Raw genomic sequence first — 19,335 nt, 5'->3', positions numbered from 1 at the left:
TGCCAGGAGCAATTCCTGAGTGCAAAGTCAGGTGGAAGCCCTAACTTTGAGCAACGCCGGATACGGCCCCAAAACAGAAAAGTTCTCCCTTTGAGGGGTCAGGGTGATAGTCCTGTGGATAAGACATTTGCCTTGCACACGGCTGTCCCTGGTTTGATCCTGACGTTCCATATTGTTTCCTGAGCACTGCCAGGAGTGATCTCTGAGCACAGAGCACTGCCAGGAGTGATCCCCGCGCACAGGAGTAAGCCCTGAGGATTGCTGAGTGTGCCCCTTCCCCAAAAGTCCCCCGTTTGAGCACCTCCTTCCTGTTCTCAGGTTGGAAGCCGGAGCCTTGCTAGTCCCCTGCAGGGACCCCAGACCGGTGAGCCCCTGCTCTCAGGGAAGGAGACTCGTTCTCTTTTCTCTTCTCTTTCTCCCTACCCTTCACATCTCTCTCCCCCGGTTCCACTTCCCGGTGAAGTCTCGGGAATCAGGGTTTCCCCTTGCTCCTGACCCAGGCTGCGCTTGTGTCCCTGCGATGTGCTGGAGGAAGGCAGAGTTTGTCTCTTAGTGTCTGCAGCTAAGTGATTCCATCCCAGTTGTGAAGCCCAGTTCATATTCGGAAGTCAGGTGAGGTTTTAAAATTCAGGACGTGTCTAGGCCCCCTTTGCCAAGCTCTAAAGTGACCCCTCAGAAGTCCCACAGGGGGTCAGGTCACCTTGGGCTAGCTGCCCCAGGACACTGCAGAGTTGTTGGCAGGAAAGGTGGCATCGAGACCATCAAGGAAAGAGTCTGTGGGCTGAGTGGCTTGAGCCATCTGAGAGGACAGTGCATGGTGTCCACGCTGTATGTCTCTCTTCCCCTCTTCTGGCTCCCTTGACATTTTTACAAATATTATCAAGCCCATTTTTCCAGGGTAGAATGTAATGGATCAAGTGACAAATGTGAGTGTCACTGAATGTCGGTCACGAAGGAGCCGAGTGACCTTCTGCAGCTGGTTGAGTGTCCTCTCTCCCATCCTGTCAGTCTGTCTGTCCTCTCCGTCAGGTGTCAGCCTGAGCTCACGTCCTTGCTGCTGTGCTCAGGGGCACAAACTGTGACCTGGAACTTGTGAAGATACTCAAAGTCTACACCCTGACTAGCCTTGTCCCTGTGGTTAGTGGACAAGAAGGAGGGCTTTAAACCACAAGCGGCACAGATGTCCTATAGACCGGACAGGTCTCTCAAGATATGACAGAGATGCAGATGTACCCACGGGTCATCTCTGCACCTCCTACCTGGCATGTTTCATTAGAAACAAAGTGATGAAATATAAAGGGAAATTCAGCACATGAGTGGACTTTAGAAAGCAAATTAAGGAAGAGGGCCCAAATGGTGTTAACAAGAACTTTGACACAGATTGTCAGGCCTAAACAATTGTTTTGGATACAGAGACCTCACCTCCTTTAGAGTCTGGCCTTATACATGTTTGGATTTCAGAAAGCATAAGTGACTTTAAGCTTTATAGCACTTTATAGCAACAGTGACTGTACACAGACTACTGTCTGTGGGTGCCCTGGGTTTGATCCCTAACAACTGCATGGCTACCAAAGCATCAACAACATCCACCCCCACCACAAAGCTGGGAGTAGCCCCCTGCTACCATCTGGTGTGGTCCACAAAACAAAACACAACAAAACTTGGGAGGACGATAGTTCCAAGGGTTGAAGCACTTGCTCAGCATGGGGGACACCTGAGTTTGATCCTTGCCCCTGCTTGGTCTCTTGAACACTACCAAGAGTTATCCCCAAATTTAGAGATGGCAATAGCACCTGAAGCTTCCCCCTCCTGTCCCCCTGCACTGCCTGAGCTCTGCCAGCTGTGACCCCCCAGTAAGAAAAAACAAGGGCTGGAGTGATAATACAGCAGGTGGGGCATTTGCCTTGGATGCAGCCAACCCTGGCTCGATCCCAGGCACCCTGTATGGCCCACTAAGCGCCACAGGAGTGATTCCTGAGCACAGAGCCAGGAAGAAGCCTTGAGCACTGCTGGATGTGGTCCCCAAAACACCACAACAAAGAGACTACTGTGTCAATCCCCTTCCCAACCATTTTTTAAATTTAATTTCCCTTTTCTCATGACCCACAGTTTGCACAGGTACCTGAGCGCTAACCTTTCACTCATCCCCCTTTTCTATTCTTTCCACCCTGTAGAAGTCTGTGCATCTTCTTGGATATTAATTTGAGCTTAGGCCACACCCCCATTAGACTTAATTTCAGTAGCTTTCCCTGCCTCAGAGATTTTCCTCCTTCTCCTCTTTAGCTACTAATCCCACCTGTGGACCCTCCTGAGGAAGGTGTGGTTCTCCATTCAGATACCGCCGAATGATGGCTTGGTGTTGTTGGTCTTTTTGGTGGCCTGTCCATTGCCCAGTGCCTCTGTTCAGGGATCTGTTCAGGGCTGGCATGGCACGCCTTCATCCAGAGTGGCGTGGGATGGTGGCTTGGGGGTTTGTTTATAAACTTGGGGGTCTGCTCATTGTGTATTTTCAAGACATCTACCAGACCCAGTAAGGCCTGACCTCTATTCCTCACATTTCGCACTGCATATCACCCCAAGTTGCTGGGCATGTTTTGTGGTCCTTTTGCTTTGTAAACTCTGTGTTTCTCTTCCAGGAAGGGCTCCTTTCCACTCCTTGCTTGTCTTCCTCATTTCCTGTCCAGACCTCACATGTTCAGAGGCCCTTTCATTCCCTTGGCCTTCCTGTCCAAGGGCTGGGTTGGAGGCTCACAAATCCACAAGCTCGCAATTGTAGAACGACTTCAGCCTGGGACCTCTCAGACACTATTGATTCCACCTGCCCGCTTGCTTGAGTGTGGTTCCGAGAACCCGTCTCTCATCTGGGCAGCTCTCTATCCGGCAGGGTTCTCAGCAGCAGGGGCAGCAGACTCTCAGGAACTTCTGCCATACCAGTGAAAGTTGCTGTTTTGTAATTTTCCTGATTGTGCCTTCTTCTTTAGGATATGAGCCTCTGTCCACATCTATATCCATGCCCATGGCTTTACCTCTCAAACCAACACCTCAGCACAGTGTCTACTGCTTATGATTTTGTCCTCTTTCAGCTGAAGTTTGCACCCATGTAGTTGCACCACTAATTTTGCAGAGTTCTGTAGTATTGATAAATGGGATTTATCCATTCAAAAATAGATCCCGCACAGCTACTGTGAACACAATCTCTGGAGACCCCAGCTCAAAAGTGATACTGAGAATTACATCTCCTATAGGAATTGTCTCTGAAAAGCACAATTGGTTTGAAAACCCAGCTGTCCGTTAGAGGAGCAGCCAGTTTTAAGGTAAAGGAGCACCCAAGGTCTTTAGGTGATTCAGGGTGAGAAAAAAAAATACCTCACCAGAACCTGGGAATGGAGAGCATAGAATGAGTAATGTGCAGTTGAGAACTAAATGTAGATCATCCAAAGCTCTCTCTAAGGATCAAAGTTAGAGAAGCCGAGGGAATGCCATTGAAGGAAGGTTTAAGATCAAAACATGGAGCATTTTTGTTGACTGCAGCCAAGAATGTGGTAGCCTTGGTGAATACTTATGGAAATAAACTGATAGGTCCATGTCCATTGCGGGGGGGGGGGGGGGGCAGGAAGGGCAAGTATGTCTTCCTGTTGTCAAATATTTATATTGTCAACAATGAACATGTCAGAGTTCATTGCTTTTTATTTGGGATATGCTTGCCATATAAATTCAAGAAACATGTTAAAGGCAACAGTGAAATATGCACTCGTTGATCGTTACTCACAGAACTTAACTGATACTTCTGTCTTTCTTTCCATTTTTGTTCTAGCACCAATAGCTGCAGGAACTGGCCCCAATTTTTCTCTCTCAGATTTGGAAAGTTCTTCATACTACAGCATGAGTCCAGGAGCAATGAGGAGGTCTTTGCCCAGCACATCATCTACCAGGTAACTTGGTGGTTTTTAACGAGCTTTTGCTTCGGAGTCACATACCGTGATTTTTAACTTTGGGCTTGCTCAGCACCAAGCAAGGTACCGAGGGCCAGAGAAGACACTGGAGAAGTGGGTTTGGCACCAACATCATTTCAGTCTTACTGAGAAGAGAAAGCAAATGCACAGGCGAGCAGCAGTATATCAGGCTCCAGTAAGCAGTGAGCCGGATTGTGTGGCATCCGCTTGAAGCGTTCAAGAACCCTTGAACTTGATCCAAAAGAAATCACTTGTTCTCAACTGTAGATGTTGGTGAGAGTTGGCGGAGATGGAAGGGAAAGGAATGTCTTTCTGGGCATGTCAAAACACGAATGCAGGCTGGAGGAAGATGGACAGGGGACTGCATTGCATGTTCACAGGAAGTTAAGGGTGAGGTTCAGTGAGGGAAAAGGAGTATTTGTTTGACTTGCTTGGTTTAAAGAGTGCATTGGTAATACCTTCCCAGATATTACAGCCTCTACCCTTTTTCTATGAAAACCCAGAGATCTCAACTCAATCTGTCTCTCTCTGTCTCTGTCTGTCTGTCTGTCTGTCTGTCTGTCTCTCTCTCTCTCTCTCTCTCTCTCTCTCTCTCCTTTGAGAGGTGAAGCTTGTGAATACAATCTGTGATAACTGGGTGGGGACCAGAGACGGACCCCCTTACTCCAGGAGCCCTTTAGAAAGTAGAGCCGGAAGAATACAACCAGATAAGGATTTGGGGGTGCTTGATACCCTGGAGGTCACAAAGCCAAAACCCAAATGAAGCATTTTGCAAGATCCTGTTGTCTCTAGATAACCCGAACCAGAGAGAGGGGATTAGGCATTAAAGCCATGGTATTCTTTTACAAATTGGCTTTAGCACTGGACTGTGACAAGAAAGAAAAGAATGGAGCAGAACGATCTTTGAGCTCTGTGTACTTTGTAGGAAAAAAAATAAATAATGTTTGACAAAGGTATATTCCTCCTAAGCAAGTACCAGAGTTTTATGGAAAACAATGGCTTGGTTATAGACATTTCCTTGGTAGAGACTCATTCTAATTTTGACTCTATATAGTTTAGTTACCATTATGTTTAAAAACAAACCAAACAAAAAGCAAGCCATGTCATCATTATTAACACTGCAAAAAAGTGAAAGAAAACATTATTCCCTAGATCTAACCACGAAATCCTGCCACTGTCTTTCATGTCCTTTAAATATTCCCTTATTTAGCTCACGGTAGTACTGGTTCTTCGGGGGCAGAAAAAGCCACAAAGCTAAAATCCTCATATTCTCAGAGTACATTTCTAATACAAGAATGAGCTAGTGAGCACATTTGGGTGTACTTACATCGGGAGGATTTTGAATGTTTGCTCATGGGAGAGACGTGGTGTGTAACTACACTTAGCGAATAGGAAAAGGTCTTGCAGAGGCTCATGTGCAGTGATTTTTCAAAGTCGGGGCCTGTTTGTTCCTCACATGTGGACTTGGCGCCAACCGATAGCACTGTTCCCTTGCCCCCGTCCTTCCACGAACTCCTGCAGCCAGTTTTGCTGCCTTTCCTTGTGACGCTCTGAGCGGAAACCTGATTATTAATGCCATTTAAAAGGCTCGTGTCAGTTTCATGGTCTGCAAATAACTGGCCCTGATAAGGAGCTCATTATAAGCAGCATCAGTAGTTAATAACTCAGTAATATGTTTGTTTTACTCTCATTAGGCTCTCTCTGAGGAGGTTATTTTTTTAATTGTTCTTTAAATAGATGGGCTCAGCAGAATGATCTCTGCACAGGTTAAAAGATGTGCCCCCAAGAATATCCTCGATTTACAGACGGAAAAATATGCTCTTGCTGTGCCCCTAATAAGGGGTCACCTGTGCTGTGGCAGAACATACATTGAGGGGCTGGAGCGATAGTACAGTGAGTAGGGCATTTGCCTTGCACGTGGCCGACCCGGGTTTGATTCCCAGCATCCCATTTGGTCTCCTGAGCACCGCCAAGAAGTAATTCCTGAGTGCATGAGCCAGGAGTAACCCCTGTGCATCACTGGGTGTGACTAAAAAGACAAAACAAAAACCAAAAAAGAACATCCATTGAATTCTTCAGAGTGCTTTCTTGTAGAAACTGCATTGTCAGCTATAAGACATTCTCTTATCTGCTCACACTCACAGACACCAGAAATAACCATCATCATTGAAACATGGGTCTGTGGGAACCAGAGCCAGAGTGCTATTCTTGCCCCAAGTCCTAAGTCAGACCAGATAGAAGATGAAGCCCCCTAAGGAATTCATCTGTGCTTACAGGATCCTGAGATTTGCTTTTCCCAGCTTTGGGCAGTGGCTCTGTCCTACCTCCCCAGCTGAACTCTTAAGTCCTTTCAGTGACAGATTTCACTTTTGTGGTGCTACAACTAATGCTGAAGTCCCAGGTGACCAGCCTGGGGCCTGGGATTCTAGGTCAAGTCTTACAGGCCTCACAGTCTCAAAGTAAGAGACTGACAAGTGGAAGTTTTCAGGCAGCATTCTGGGAACAACGGGGAGAGGCAGTCTGTGCTCTTGAGGGTATAAAGTACAGCTTCTAGACTTTGCATGAAGTAGGAACAAAGCCAGTTTTTGGAAGGAAGGAAATTATCTTAATTTCTAGGTAAAATCTCTAGGAACACTAGAATGAATTCCACACAGAAGAGGAGACCATATATATCCTGCCTCTTACGTAGCCAGCGAACTGGTATGTTTGTTTTCCTCAGTTGTTTCTGGGAAAATAAAATCAGTATATTTAAGTGCCAAGAGCAAAATAAATGATGGATTCAATTCTCCATTAAAAGAAAAAAAGAATGGTAGGCATTAGTGATAGGTCCTGTGGAACGATGTTCCAGGGGCCATTCCCAGCAGCACTTGCTCTGGGGATCAGTGATACGCATGCCCAGCCGTGCTGGAGACTGCCAGTGCTCATTGAGCCAGGTGGGGCTTGGATCAAAATTCGAGCCTTACACATGCACAGCAACACCTCCAGCTACCTCTCCAGCTACCAAACATTTATTTTTTTTATCCCAAAGGACTTCAAGATAGACTTTCAACTTTGTTTTTGGTTTCTTGTTTTGGGCCACACACAACAGTGTGTCAGGGGTTACTCCTGGCAGATTTTGGGAGCAGCATGGAGTACTGGATCGAACCCAAGTTGGCCACATGCAAGGCAAATACCCTACCCTCAGTACTATCCCTGTGGTCCTGAGTTTTGTCTTAGAAGCCCTCCACCTGTTCTGACTCCTGGAATTTTTTTTTTTTGGTTCCCTCCTCTCCCCTCCAGACATTTATTTACCCTCCATCAACCTCTTACAGTCTTATTTTCAAGCTAAGGTGTCAGTTAATGGCTAACAGACCTTTAAGATTTAATAATGACATGAAATGTTTACATTTTATTAGAAGAAAATCAAGGAAGTTGAAAGTCTTAGGGGAAAAAAACACATAAATTAAAGAATTATGGGCATTGGACTCTGACCTTTTGGGTTAGATCTCATTGAGTGTTGACACCTGGGCAAATCCTTGTCTTAAAGACTCACATGGTTGTTTCTAAATTGAGTTTCCCAATTCTGCAGTGTTTGAACGTCTACTCTTAGCCAGACAATGTAGTAACTTTTAGAATTGTATTTTCTTCTCGGATCTCACAGTCCCATCAGTCTTGCTTTTTATTTAATAGGAACCCTCAAGGGAATTTTTTTTGTCTCTTCCATTGGGTATTCTTCCAGTTTCAGCTTCCAAAATGATTCCAAGAGGCTTTTAGTTTTAAAGCACACAGATAATATTAGAGAAAGAGAAGCTGGCTGTCCTAGGAAAGTCAGGAGATCTGGAGCTGTGCCTGCCTTCCAGGTAGCCAGGAGTTTCATGGTGGCCAAAGCAAGAAAGGAAAACACTTGGTTTTGTCATCTGTGTTCTCCAAGAAATTTGTTCAGAGACACTGTGTCTTTTTCTCCTTCTCTGTAAGGGAGGAATTCTTTGTGTCTACCCTCTTATAAAGAACTTCTCTTAGGTGCACTTTTATTTATATACAGACAAATCCTTCAAGTGGCTATTTTTCATCTCGCTTCAAGGAAGGCCTAGCAAAGGCCAACACAACCTTTTAAAAGTCCCATTTAATTTGATGCATGCAACAACTGTGTTGCTTTCTATGGTCCAGCCCCAATAAGAATAGAACACTGCCAGCTCCAGAAATGAGAATTTCTCGCCTTGAATCAGATCATTCCCATTGCCACCATCGCCTCTTAGCCTGCTCCCAGGCTCTGGGTTTTATTTCATTCCCAGCCCTTGTCTGTTCAGACCCTGCCATCTGCACATCCCCTCGAAGGAACTTTTCTCAGAAAGGTGACAGCGTTCACTAGCATGGCAAGTTAAATGGGGTTGCTTAGAGGGCCTTTGGTCATGCCAATTGGTCCTCACCTGGGGATTTAGGTTCAGGCCTAGTATTACTCAGGGAACCACTGGGACCACAGTTGGTAGGACTGGAGCTGGGGTGGCGGGCATCATGCCTCGAATCCCACTCAGAGCCTTGCAAGTGATCGGTCATGTGCTGTGCCACTGCACTGTGGTATCCCAGTGCCCCTACTTTTGACTTTCCCCCTCGCTTGTAGGGTACAGCCAAGCCTCACAGTCTCTTCTGTGACTTCTCCCCCCACCCCTTTCCTGGGTTGCCTCCTCCCACAGCCATCACACCACATACCTGGCACTCTTCTGCCTGGGGCAGACTTTGCTGCTCAGGTTGTTTCACCCGGGAGTGATGTTTGCAACCCCCGGTGACCTACTTAGTACAGGACACCGGTTGGTCCAGCTGCTGCCCTGCCAGCACTTGGCTTCAGTCCTGGCATGCCCCTAGGGTGCTACTGTTAATCCTCCAGGGCTTGAACTGTGAGGGTGTCCCAGGTGCAGATGAGGTGGGAAGGGAGCTACCCCTATTGGGGAAGTCCTAGGTAGGGGATTAGAGACAGTGGTCCAATGCCATTGGTCATGCCTCAGTATTTTAAAATTAGTTTCATACTCTGATGTAGGTATGATGTATGTATGATGTAGGTAGAGCGTTTGCCTTGCACACGACTGACCCGGGTTCAATTCTTCCGTCCCTCTCAGAGAGCCTTGCAAGCTACTGAGAGTATTCTGCCCACATGGCAGAGCCTGGCAAGCTCCCAGTGGTGTATTTGATATGCCAAAAAACAGTAACAAGTCTCACAATGGAGATGTTACTGGTGCCTGCTTGAGCAAATCAATGAACAATGGGAGGACAGTGCTACTCTGATGTATACCCGGCATGTACGGGGCCCTGGGTTCCATCCCCAGCGCCCATTTCCATGTTCTCAGGCACTGCTCAGGGTAGCTCTGGTGTTCTCCAGCATTACTGGGGAAGCTTAAGAAAAAAGAAAATTCCCACTGATTCCCAAGTACCCTAGACTCAGCCTGACTGTCCCACAGCTGCCTCAGCCCCTGCCTTCCTCAAACTCATCTCCCGGCAGTGCACGCCTGCAGATTGCTGGCAGCTCACCGTGTCTCCTGCACCTGGCGCCATCTGGGCACCTGACTCTCTCCAGCCCCTAGGAATGCGGTCATGGGTGCTTCGAGGCTCTCTCTGGCCGCTAGCACAGTACCTGGCACACAGAAGGGACACAGCCTGATGAGTGAAAGCGTGAAAAATTCCAACACCTCATGAAGAAGCGACCCCCGCCCCCATATCCAGAGGAAATCTCCACCTTCTGGTAGCCACTGGCTCTGCTGAAGACAGGTGTGGCATTTGAGTGACTGGGCAGCATGGAGCGAGGGGCTATGGCCTTTCCCTCCGAAGCCTCCATGCCGGGGAGAACCGAGTCCTGCAGCCGGTGGGAAACAGGCTGCGTTCTGGAAATTTCTCAGCCAGAACTCTGCAGCAGTTCTTATGAGTCCCTACCTCAGGGGACTCAGGCTTTCTACTGGTATTGTCTCTGTGGAGGAAGGGATTGCATGTCCTTGTGCCACGCTCCTTTTCCAGGCCACTCCTTATCACAGGGAGGTGACAAGGCCTCTTCGGTCTCTTTTGCTCACTCTCCCGCCCCAAATGAGCCCCTTATGGTTGTGCAGCCAATATTTGTTTGAATGCACAGAATCCAAGTTGAAGATGAGAAAACATGGCATCAACAGCAAAAAGCAGTTTTAGGGTTCAGAGTTAGTCCTAGGGGTAAGGTCCTTCTGCTTTGTGTGCAACATGTGGGTTTGATCCCTAGCACACTGTATGGTTTCCCAGAGCCAGGAGTTACCCTGAGCATGGCCAGAGGTAGCCAAACCCTCCCCAAGCAAAGCCGTTGGAGCTTTTCTCCAAGGGTCTTATATCCTGATTCTTATGTGGGCTGTTAGAGGGTTTCAATGGGTGTAGGGACCTTGTCGGTGGGCTGATGCCACCGCTGGCTGTGCCCTTCCTGAGACAGAGAATGTAGATTCTATCATACAGATGCTTCCAGAAGGCTCTGGAATGGGTGTGGTCTCAGCAACACCCTCAAGTGCCAGTAAAAGCCAAACTCAGACACTTGAAACCCCACAGGCCCAAGGTTTGCGCCTGTTTGCTGGCTGTGCAGAAGTAAACCAGAGCGGAAGATCAGCCCTCACAATGGCTCCCAGTTGCCCCCTGGATTCCAGGCTGGATTTTTCTTCCAGCAGAGGTGGCCATCCTGGTGGAGGTGGTCCAGGTGCCTCCCCTGACCCCTGTTCTGCTTGCCTTTGCAGCTCCACGAAGCGCCTCAAGTCTGTGGAGGATGAAATGGACAGTCCTGGCGAAGAGCCTTTCTACACAGGACAAGGGCGCTCCCCCGGAAGCGGCAGCCAGTCCAGTGGGTGGCATGAAGTGGAGCCAGGTAAGCCGGGCAGGCGACGGGCACAGGGCTGCGAGGCAGTACCCTGTGGTGGCAGCAGAATCAGCCAGGCAGAGCACAGTCCCCGATTCTGGCCTCACCAAGCGCTGTGACTCCGGGCCAATGACCAAAGCTCTCTGGGCCTCTGTGCCCCCAGTTTAATGCTCCACTGAGAATCGTGACTGTGTCACATTTGTAATCCATCTAGAAAAAATGCCTAGCAGAGCATCAGTCTGGAAGAACAGTTTCCAGGTCCTTCTTCCCACCTTTAGCCTTAGAATAGAGGCATGTCAGCACAGAGACACACGGAACTCTGGTGACATCTTCAGCTCCTCACTCCCTTCCTCTCTGGTCTGTTAAAAGCCCAGAGTGGCACTAGATAGATGAGGGGGTTGAGGGTGGCAGTTGTTGGACATTCCATCCCCCGATTCCTCATTCCCTGTGGGCATCCTGTGCCTCTGTCCCCCAGACAGTTACACACCACAGACAGGAAAAAAAGGCCAAAGCAAGTCTCAGATGCCACGAACCGTATCCTTTTCCTTGGGGGGAAAAAATCTTCTCTTGGCTTTGCTTTGAGCTAATCCCTTCCCTGTCATTCATTCAACCGTCTTCACGGGAAACTTCCTCTGGATGAGAAACTAGGTCTGTTTCTGGGAACTCCAAGGTGACTGGGGGAAGCTCGGGCATCTGCTCAAACACCTGCTTTCAGGGAATTCACCATTGGGGGCAGGAAGCTGGCGTGGAGGCTGATTCTGCTATGGGGTTTGGGGTATGCCAAGGAGCCCCCCCCGCACCCCGGGAAAGGCTGCCTTTTGTTCTAATTAGGGACTACCCCTGCACTCAAGGGGGGTGGGGGGGGCATCTCTGAAGATCCCACACCAGGTCAGTTTCAGTCCTCACTTAGCCCGAGCCGGTTTCCCTAACACGGCGGCGGCGGTGAGAGAAACCCAGACGGAAATGAGAATGAAAGTGCTGACTCCTCCTCGCTGGGAGCAGCACCATCAGCATGACCGCAGCAGAATGAAATGCAAAGTTTATGTGCTATTAAAAAATTAAAGGAGGCAACACTTCTGCGAGCTCATTCAGAGCACACACGGGCACGTCCTTGCCAGGTCACCTGCTACTACAGTGAAAATGGGCAAATGCACCGAGTAGATGCACTGACACACGTGGATGTGTTGACCCTTTGTTGTGTGGGTGGGATTGAGATGTCTCTACTCTCTGAGGGAAATAGTTTTCTTTGTGGCATTTTGGAGGGACAGCAGGGCCTTTGACCTGGTGATGATGATGATGATGATGATGATTTTGCTTTTTGGGTCACACCCGGCGATGTAAAGGGGCTACTCCTGGCTCTGCACTCAGGAGTTACTCCTGGCGGTGCTCGGGAAACCATATGGGATGCTTGGAATTGAACCCGGGTCAGCCTCGTGCAAGGCAAATACCCTACCCGCTGTGCTATTGCTCCAGTCCCCTAATGATTGTTTTTATTTATTTATAGGAGGTGGTGGGGGTTGCACCAGGCAGTGCTACGGGACCATGTGGGATGGAACCCAGAGCTCTTGCTTGCAAAGCTGACTTAATGATTTTCGTTCAGAATCATTCCTCTCCTTACCTGCATGTTCTGATTCAAAAAGTTAAAACATCTGAATGCACCAGCGGCCCTTGCAGTCATTAAATAATCTTTTTATTTGGCTGAAGATATACACACAGTTTCTTAGAAAAAAGAAAAAAAAAATCCCAGCCCTAGTAGATTCGTATCCTAAGCCCCTTCTCCTGTTTCATGACAGAAAAGTGCTGTTTCATGGTGGACGGATGCAGGAGAACAGTGGATGAATTTACATTTGGCCAGATTCAGCACAGAGTCAGAATGAAACAGGGCCTGAGGGGACATTAAAAGTCAACTGCAGGATGTTGTACACGTTCGTGGTGACTTTGGTGTCATTAACTCACACCAGCCATTTTAAATGGATAATTTATGCCGCCAGATGGTCCTTTTTGGGGAGTTTCCATCAAGCCCAATCCCCTTTTTGGCACAGAGAACACCCGTATGTTGTTCCCACACTGATCCGGGCCCACAGAGCGTCTCCCCAGGGGTACGGTTCATTGAGTGGGAGGCTTTTAGTGGTGCGCTCATGTAAATTACCTTCAATTCGGGCAGGGAATTTTGTGTATCTGAATGCACCCGCCGTCTCTTGGTTGCCCACATTTGGGACAATTCTCTCAAGCCAGGACTGAAGGAGACTTTGTTTATGGCTCAGCTGTGACCCGGGAGGCAAGGCCTGTCCTCACTCTGCTCCGAGAGCCGTGCATCTGTTTACCTGCCCTCTGATGCTTTCTTGGGATGCCCCGGCCAAAAGAGGCCTGGAGGGTGCCATAAGAGGCAGATTTCTTGAGCAACAGGAAAGCTTTGGGAAGGAAAACAAACCAGACTTGCCGTAAATTAAACAGCCTCTTTCGAGAGTCTTTTGTAGTGTCCTGTTTTCCGTTAGATTATCTCAGCATTCTTGAGTTCGGAGCTCAGATTATCTCTGGGAAGAAGGGCAGAGGAGATTAAAGTTGATGTTCATTTAAAAACTCCAGACAAACCCAGGCCAGCTCTCGGCTGTGCTTGTTCCCTCCACTCCTTTTGGTTGCCCACTTAGCCCAGGACTGGATTCGATTGGAAGCTTTCAGACTCACTGGGTGCTGACAAAACGAGTGCTGTGAAATTCTAACAAGCAAAAAAACGCATGTGGCACAGACGCTGCTTGTGTATCTGTATAAACAGCTAAAGGCTGAAAAGCTGATAATGGGAAGCAAATAAGGTGAAAGCTAACAGGTGGCACCTCTGTCGGGTCAGACATTCTGCATCGTGCTTACATAGAGACTGGAAAATGATTGTGGGCATAATTTGTGTCCCTACTAGGTTGTGTTTGGATTTGAGTAATTGGCGTATTTTTTTATTTGGTTAAACCCAATTATACATTCTGGGTAAGGGATCTACCCTGGAGCTGTAGCTTCAGCCCCCACATGACAGCTTGGTATTAAATATATATATATATATATATATATATTAATACATATAGTATATGGGCTGGAGCAATAGCACAGCAGATAGGGTATTTGCCTTCCACACAGCAGACCCAGGTTTGATTTCTCCGTCCCTCTCAGAGAGCCCAGAAAGCTACAGAGAGTATCCTGCCCGCACGGCAGAGCCTGGCAATCTCCCCATGGTGTATTCAATATGCCAAAAACAGTAACAAATCTCACAATGGAGACGTTACTGGTGCCTACTCAAGCAATGGGAGGACAGTGCTATAGACAGTGCTATATAGTATATATACATATATATTTTTTAATATATATTTTTAAAGCATTTTTTAACTTCATAGTCTTCCCCAGTGATGCTCTGGAGCCTGGAGACTGCACTAGGTGATACTCAGCCTGTGAGGTATGCCTGACAGCTCAGGTCTCAGGCCCATGTTTGGGACTACTCAGTCTCAGCAGTCCTCAGACTATACCCAGTGATGCTCAGGGACTGTGCCAGTGAGCCCACGTGCGTCTCCCGCATGCAAGCAAGTCTCATGCTCTGGCCACTTGGAGCTAAGCTCCTTAGCCCCAAGTTTATTTTTCAAAGAATTCCCATTCTCTGATACATGCAAGGTAGGATGCCCCCAAAACTCCACCCTGTGCAGAGAGGCAAACAGAATTATAAAGGCACCAGCATTGTCCAAGACCCAAAGTCAGTGCATCTGTGGATCCAGACCCAGCCAAGCTCTGATCTTAGAGTCTAAGTTTGATTTGCTGTATTCAATAATCTCTCTCACCGTCAGTGTACAGCTTGTATTTTAAGGTGTCGTGCTTGTCTTCAAATTTTAAAAGTATTGTAATAAAAGTTCCCCTCCCAACTTATTTTCCAGAATCACCCAAGAATTACCACCTCTCTTATTCCAAACCTGTATTATACATGGAAGATCATGGTGGAAGGGATAGATAATAGATACTATTAAATACATATGGATATGTTTATATATATAGTATTGGGGCTGGTGATAGCACAGTAGGTAGAGCGTTTGCCTTGCATGCGGCCGACATGGCCAACCTGAGTTCGATTCCTCTGCCCCTCTTGGAGAGCCTGGCAAGCTACCCGTGATGAATTCGATATATCAAACACAGTAACAAGTCTCACAGTGTTACTGGGCCCACTCGAGCAAATCGATGAACAATGGGAGGACAGTGACAGTGACATATATAGTATTGACTGTTAACAAAATGAAATGTTCTTTAGGCCCCTCAATCTACATAATTTTTAACATTCAGGCCTTTGTTGTTCAGTCTTCCATTATCTTGTATTTAATAACACCACTTTACTTCTATTTACTTGAAGTACTGTAGGTTACCATGGTCTGTCTTCTAGAAATATATTGTCCAGGACACTGAATTTTGTGTACCTAGATCCATCATAGAGTATGACATCTAATAGGTCCTCAGTAAGTATTGAGGGGTTGAATGAATGAATGCATGCAGACTGAAAAGCTGAAATAAACCATAAAGTAGATATTGCCACCATTTCTGCTCCAAAATTTTTTTACATCATTGTAGATTTGTAGGCTGTTGTTCTGTCAAAATCAGTCATTAGCAAGGAGTAAGTAGCACAGTTGCTAAGGCTTAGCACCCAGTTCTCATTGTCAAATGATAGTAGATGAAACCTTATTTCAAGTTGCCTTTACCTTTTGAAAAAAAAGCGTTAAGAAAAATTTTCTGACATTTTAATGATTTATTTGAGGGATGTGGGCAATACCTAGCTATGCTCAGGGACTACTTCTGGTTCTGTGCTCAAGAGTGATCCCTGGTGATGCTCAGGGGGGATGATATACAGTGCCTGGAATCCCATCAGGGTCTGTGACATGCAAGGCCAGTACCTTAAGCCCTGTACTCTCAGCCTACATATATACACACACACATATTATATTTATATATATGTATAGTTATATATAGTTATGTATATATAATGGTTATACACACATATGTATATTTAAATATAATTCTTTTAAGTTTCTTCAGGTTTATCTTTAAAAAAATACAATTTCTTAAAAAACACACCATCATAAGGTAGAGAAACATTCTTTTTCCTTTTTTAACATAATGCATGACTACAGGACTGGAGCGATAGCACAACGGGTAAGGTGTTTGCCTTGCACACGGCCGAACCAGGTTCAATTCCTCCACTCCTCTCGGGGACCCCGGCAAGCTACTGAGAGTATTACACCCGCACAGCAGATCCTCGCAAGCTCCCCATGTCATATTCGATATATCAAAAAACAGTAACAAGTCTCACAATGGACATTACTGGGCCCGCTCAAGCAAATCAATGAACAATGGGAGGACAGTGCTACAGTATATGACTGCAAGCTTTAAACCATGAATTCCAATAGTGAGAATCTTCTAGAATGTTTTACGAAAGTCTCTGAATTAGGTCTGAAAAGTGGCAGATTTCCCTAGTAAGTTTTCTCCGAGGGAAGTGTTAGTAACCTCATGAATCACTGTGAGGATTGGACCAGAGAAGATCTGATCTTGCTGCACAGACTGTGGTGTGAGGCCCCGAAGCCTGGGAGTTAACGAGGAACACAAAATATCAGGCCCACCCCACACCCACATGGTTGGATGTTAAGGTCTTTGGGTGCGGCACATACCTCTCGGGATTACAAAGCACTGAACTAGGTACCCTCTGGTCTGGTATTTTATGTGGGCTCCCCTCTCTCCACCCCTGCCTGAAAACAACCCTAACTTTCAATATTGAGTTGTGTCCCCTTCTGTAAGCAGGACTGTTCTCAGCACTCACCTAGACTGAGAGATATCTAACCTTCTTTCAGACAAATCAGACAAGATAGAGCCCTCAGCTGTGATGCATGCATAGCTTCAGTACCTCACGACAAGAAAAGTCTCTCCTCTCTCATAGTCTCAATATTCCAATCAGTGTAAATCAAGTCAAGCCGAGTCATTGGGTTGTTAGGCCAGTGCTGACTATGTGCAGTAAAATAAATACAGAGATAGCCCCCTGGGAGTCTCTATCTTCGAGGGCAAATAGAATGGCCTCAGGTGCAAGATGCAAGCCGGGACTTTTGCCCTACCTGTGTCACACAATTGAGACAATCAGAGGAGGCAGCGAGTTCCTGCATCCTTTGCAAATGTTCTCCAGGCCATGAAACATCGTGAGGGTGAGGAGTGGAGGAACACAATAAAACTGGGTGTTGAGGAGAATCTACAGGAAACACTCACCTATTTGAAGTTAAAGCTGATGTCTCTTAGCCAAATCATGAGGGGAAGAGTTCTTCACACTCTCCCTTCCTAAGTGGCAAGGCTGCTCTGGGGCTGCCCTGTGAACTCACACAGGCTCTGCTCTGTGTCCTCAAAACTCGGGACTCATCCGGCATCCAGTGGGCTTCCTGAGTTAGTGAGACGTGCCATTTCCTGCATTTGCCACTGCACCTGCATGGAACGCAAACATATCTGCCGGTTTCAGCAAAAGTAAATATAACTTTGGGTGTGGGAAAAAAAAGAAAGAAAAGAAAAAGCAGTGTGTGTGCGGATAGGAGTTTTCAGTGAAACTTAGTCCTGTGCTTGAAAGGAGTAAGAGGCTACTTAAAATTCCTCCTGTGGAAAAATATTCAGAATTCTAGCATGCCTCCAAGTATATTGTGATTGTAAAACCTTATTAACAGCCTTGCCCCTTGCCAAAGGGTTGGAAGTGCTACATTTCAGAGTAGTGTTCCAGTGGTGAAGTTTGACTGGAGTTATTTTCTTTAAAACTTGCAGAAATAAGCTTCACACAGACATAGAATCCTTCCCAGAGATGAAGTAGTCCTTGTTTGGTTTTTGAAGGTCACAAGTAAGCAATAGTGTGGTGTCTCTTTCTATCACCACCATCAGGAAATCCATTTTTTAAGACAGTCGGAGAAGACTTTTGGTGAACATCTAGTCGACAAGCAACTCAGGACATTTAAAAAGCAGAATTTGTGTCACCCCTTCTAAGACTTGGACTTGCCATCAAATTCTTCTTACCTTATTTCCTTGCAATATCTGCTACCCCATGTTAGTTCTCTTAGGTTCCTAACTCCGCTGGTCCCCACCTGACTGCCAGCAGTCATCCATCTGTTCTAAGAGAGGGGAAGATATTTGCAACTTAGACTTATGGTGGAGACTCCTAGGAGGAAGCCTCGTATCAGTGCCAATAAAAAGGTAGCCGTTGGCTTGCTCTTCAAGAACATGTTCTCCCTGAAATACGTTTCTCACTTGCTTGCGCCTCTTTCTTTGCTGGGTTATATCCACTCTGGAAAAGCCTGTGTTCTCCCTTGAACACACACACTCTCTTTTTCTCTCCCACTTACATCTTTCTAAGTAAGTCTGAATAAAACTATCTTCCTTCACAAGATAGCCGACTGGTACCAATAGGACATTGATCATGGACCCCCCCACTGCACTTGTGTGAAAACATTCAGCTTGCCCATTCCCACTGGCTGTAACAGGAATCGTCTCTGTGACAGAACACACTGCCATGGGACCAGGGTCCTGGCTTTCCTTCTGCGTTTGTGTAACAGTGGGAAGACCTCTTTCAGGGACAGCCTCCTTGCTCCAGAGCATTGGCACCCCCTCTCATCAGAGACTGGTACTCTAGGTAGGGTGGGAATGAGAACGGGGGGGCTGAGCTTGGCTGACCTCCTTTAGCAACTCTATTTTATCCCAGTGAAGTGTTGAGACAGGAAAAATGGGTACAAAGTGTCCCAACTACCCTTCAAAAATATTCTGACCTTCTTTCTCAGGACTATTTTTCAAGGACACCAAAAGGACCTAAAAATACAATGTGTTGCAGTTGGAGTCGAAAGAGTCCCTATGAGGGAGCCAAAAAAAAAAAATGTTGTCCTCACTTTCATACACAGATACAGTCAGTGTGTGCCTGGGGTGTGCCATTGGCATCTATATGATAAAGCTTGTGTCCCCCCCTCCCCCAAATCACTGGTGCAGGTCTGACACCTACTTGAGTGCCCAGTCCCTGGTAGCTATTTGATCAATACTTGTGGAATAAATAAATATTCGATAGCACTTTTCATGGCTCCACCGGACCTTATGTAGAGAGAGGTGCTTAGTTCTACCAAGAACTGCCAGAATTGGAGAATCACTTGAGGAGCTGCTTTAGCAAGGCGTGTGTGTGTGTGTGTGTGCGCGCACTTGTGTGTGTGCGTGTGCGTGTGTGTGTGTTTCGGGGGGGGGGGGGTGAGGTGCGGGGCCCAGATGCAGATTTTGTGAATATAGAAGTTCCCCGGAAAACAGATGTTGCATTTCAGCTTGTCTTGTCTGAGTAAATAAATTATCCTCATCTCCACACTTTTAATTTTGTGTTTGAAAATGGGGCCATGTAAATACTCTAGAAGGAAGGCGGGAAGAGACGTAGCTTACATGTGATGGGAAAGTATCTTCTCTCCCTGCTGCCTGGCCCTGTCTTCAGAACTACCCCAGCGGCTTATGTGACAGCTGTCTGGCTCCTAGCCTTGCCTTATTCTGTGTGTTACAAAT

At 46.8% G+C, this 19,335-nt stretch overlaps 1 protein-coding gene across 3 annotated transcripts in view; it reads left to right on the top strand.

Annotated features, from left to right (window-relative positions):
• Positions 1-19,335, top strand: part of NFIA (nuclear factor I A) — a 389,510-nt gene that overhangs the window by 276,078 nt on the left and 94,097 nt on the right. For all 3 annotated transcript variants that reach the window (XM_056122287.1, XM_056122288.1, XM_056122286.1), the window contains exons 5-6: positions 3,815-3,932; positions 10,661-10,788. In XM_056122287.1, the coding sequence (XP_055978262.1) occupies positions 3,815-3,932; positions 10,661-10,788 (246 nt within the window). The remainder of the gene's footprint in view (positions 1-3,814; positions 3,933-10,660; positions 10,789-19,335) is intronic.

Source organism: Sorex fumeus, unplaced genomic scaffold (genome assembly GCF_029834395.1).
Source record: "Sorex fumeus unplaced genomic scaffold, SorFum_2.1 ptg000045l, whole genome shotgun sequence".
Lineage (NCBI taxonomy): Eukaryota > Metazoa > Chordata > Mammalia > Eulipotyphla > Soricidae > Sorex > Sorex fumeus.
The sequence above is the reverse complement of the archived record's forward strand: the minus strand, read 5'-3'. Positions and strand labels throughout refer to the sequence as shown.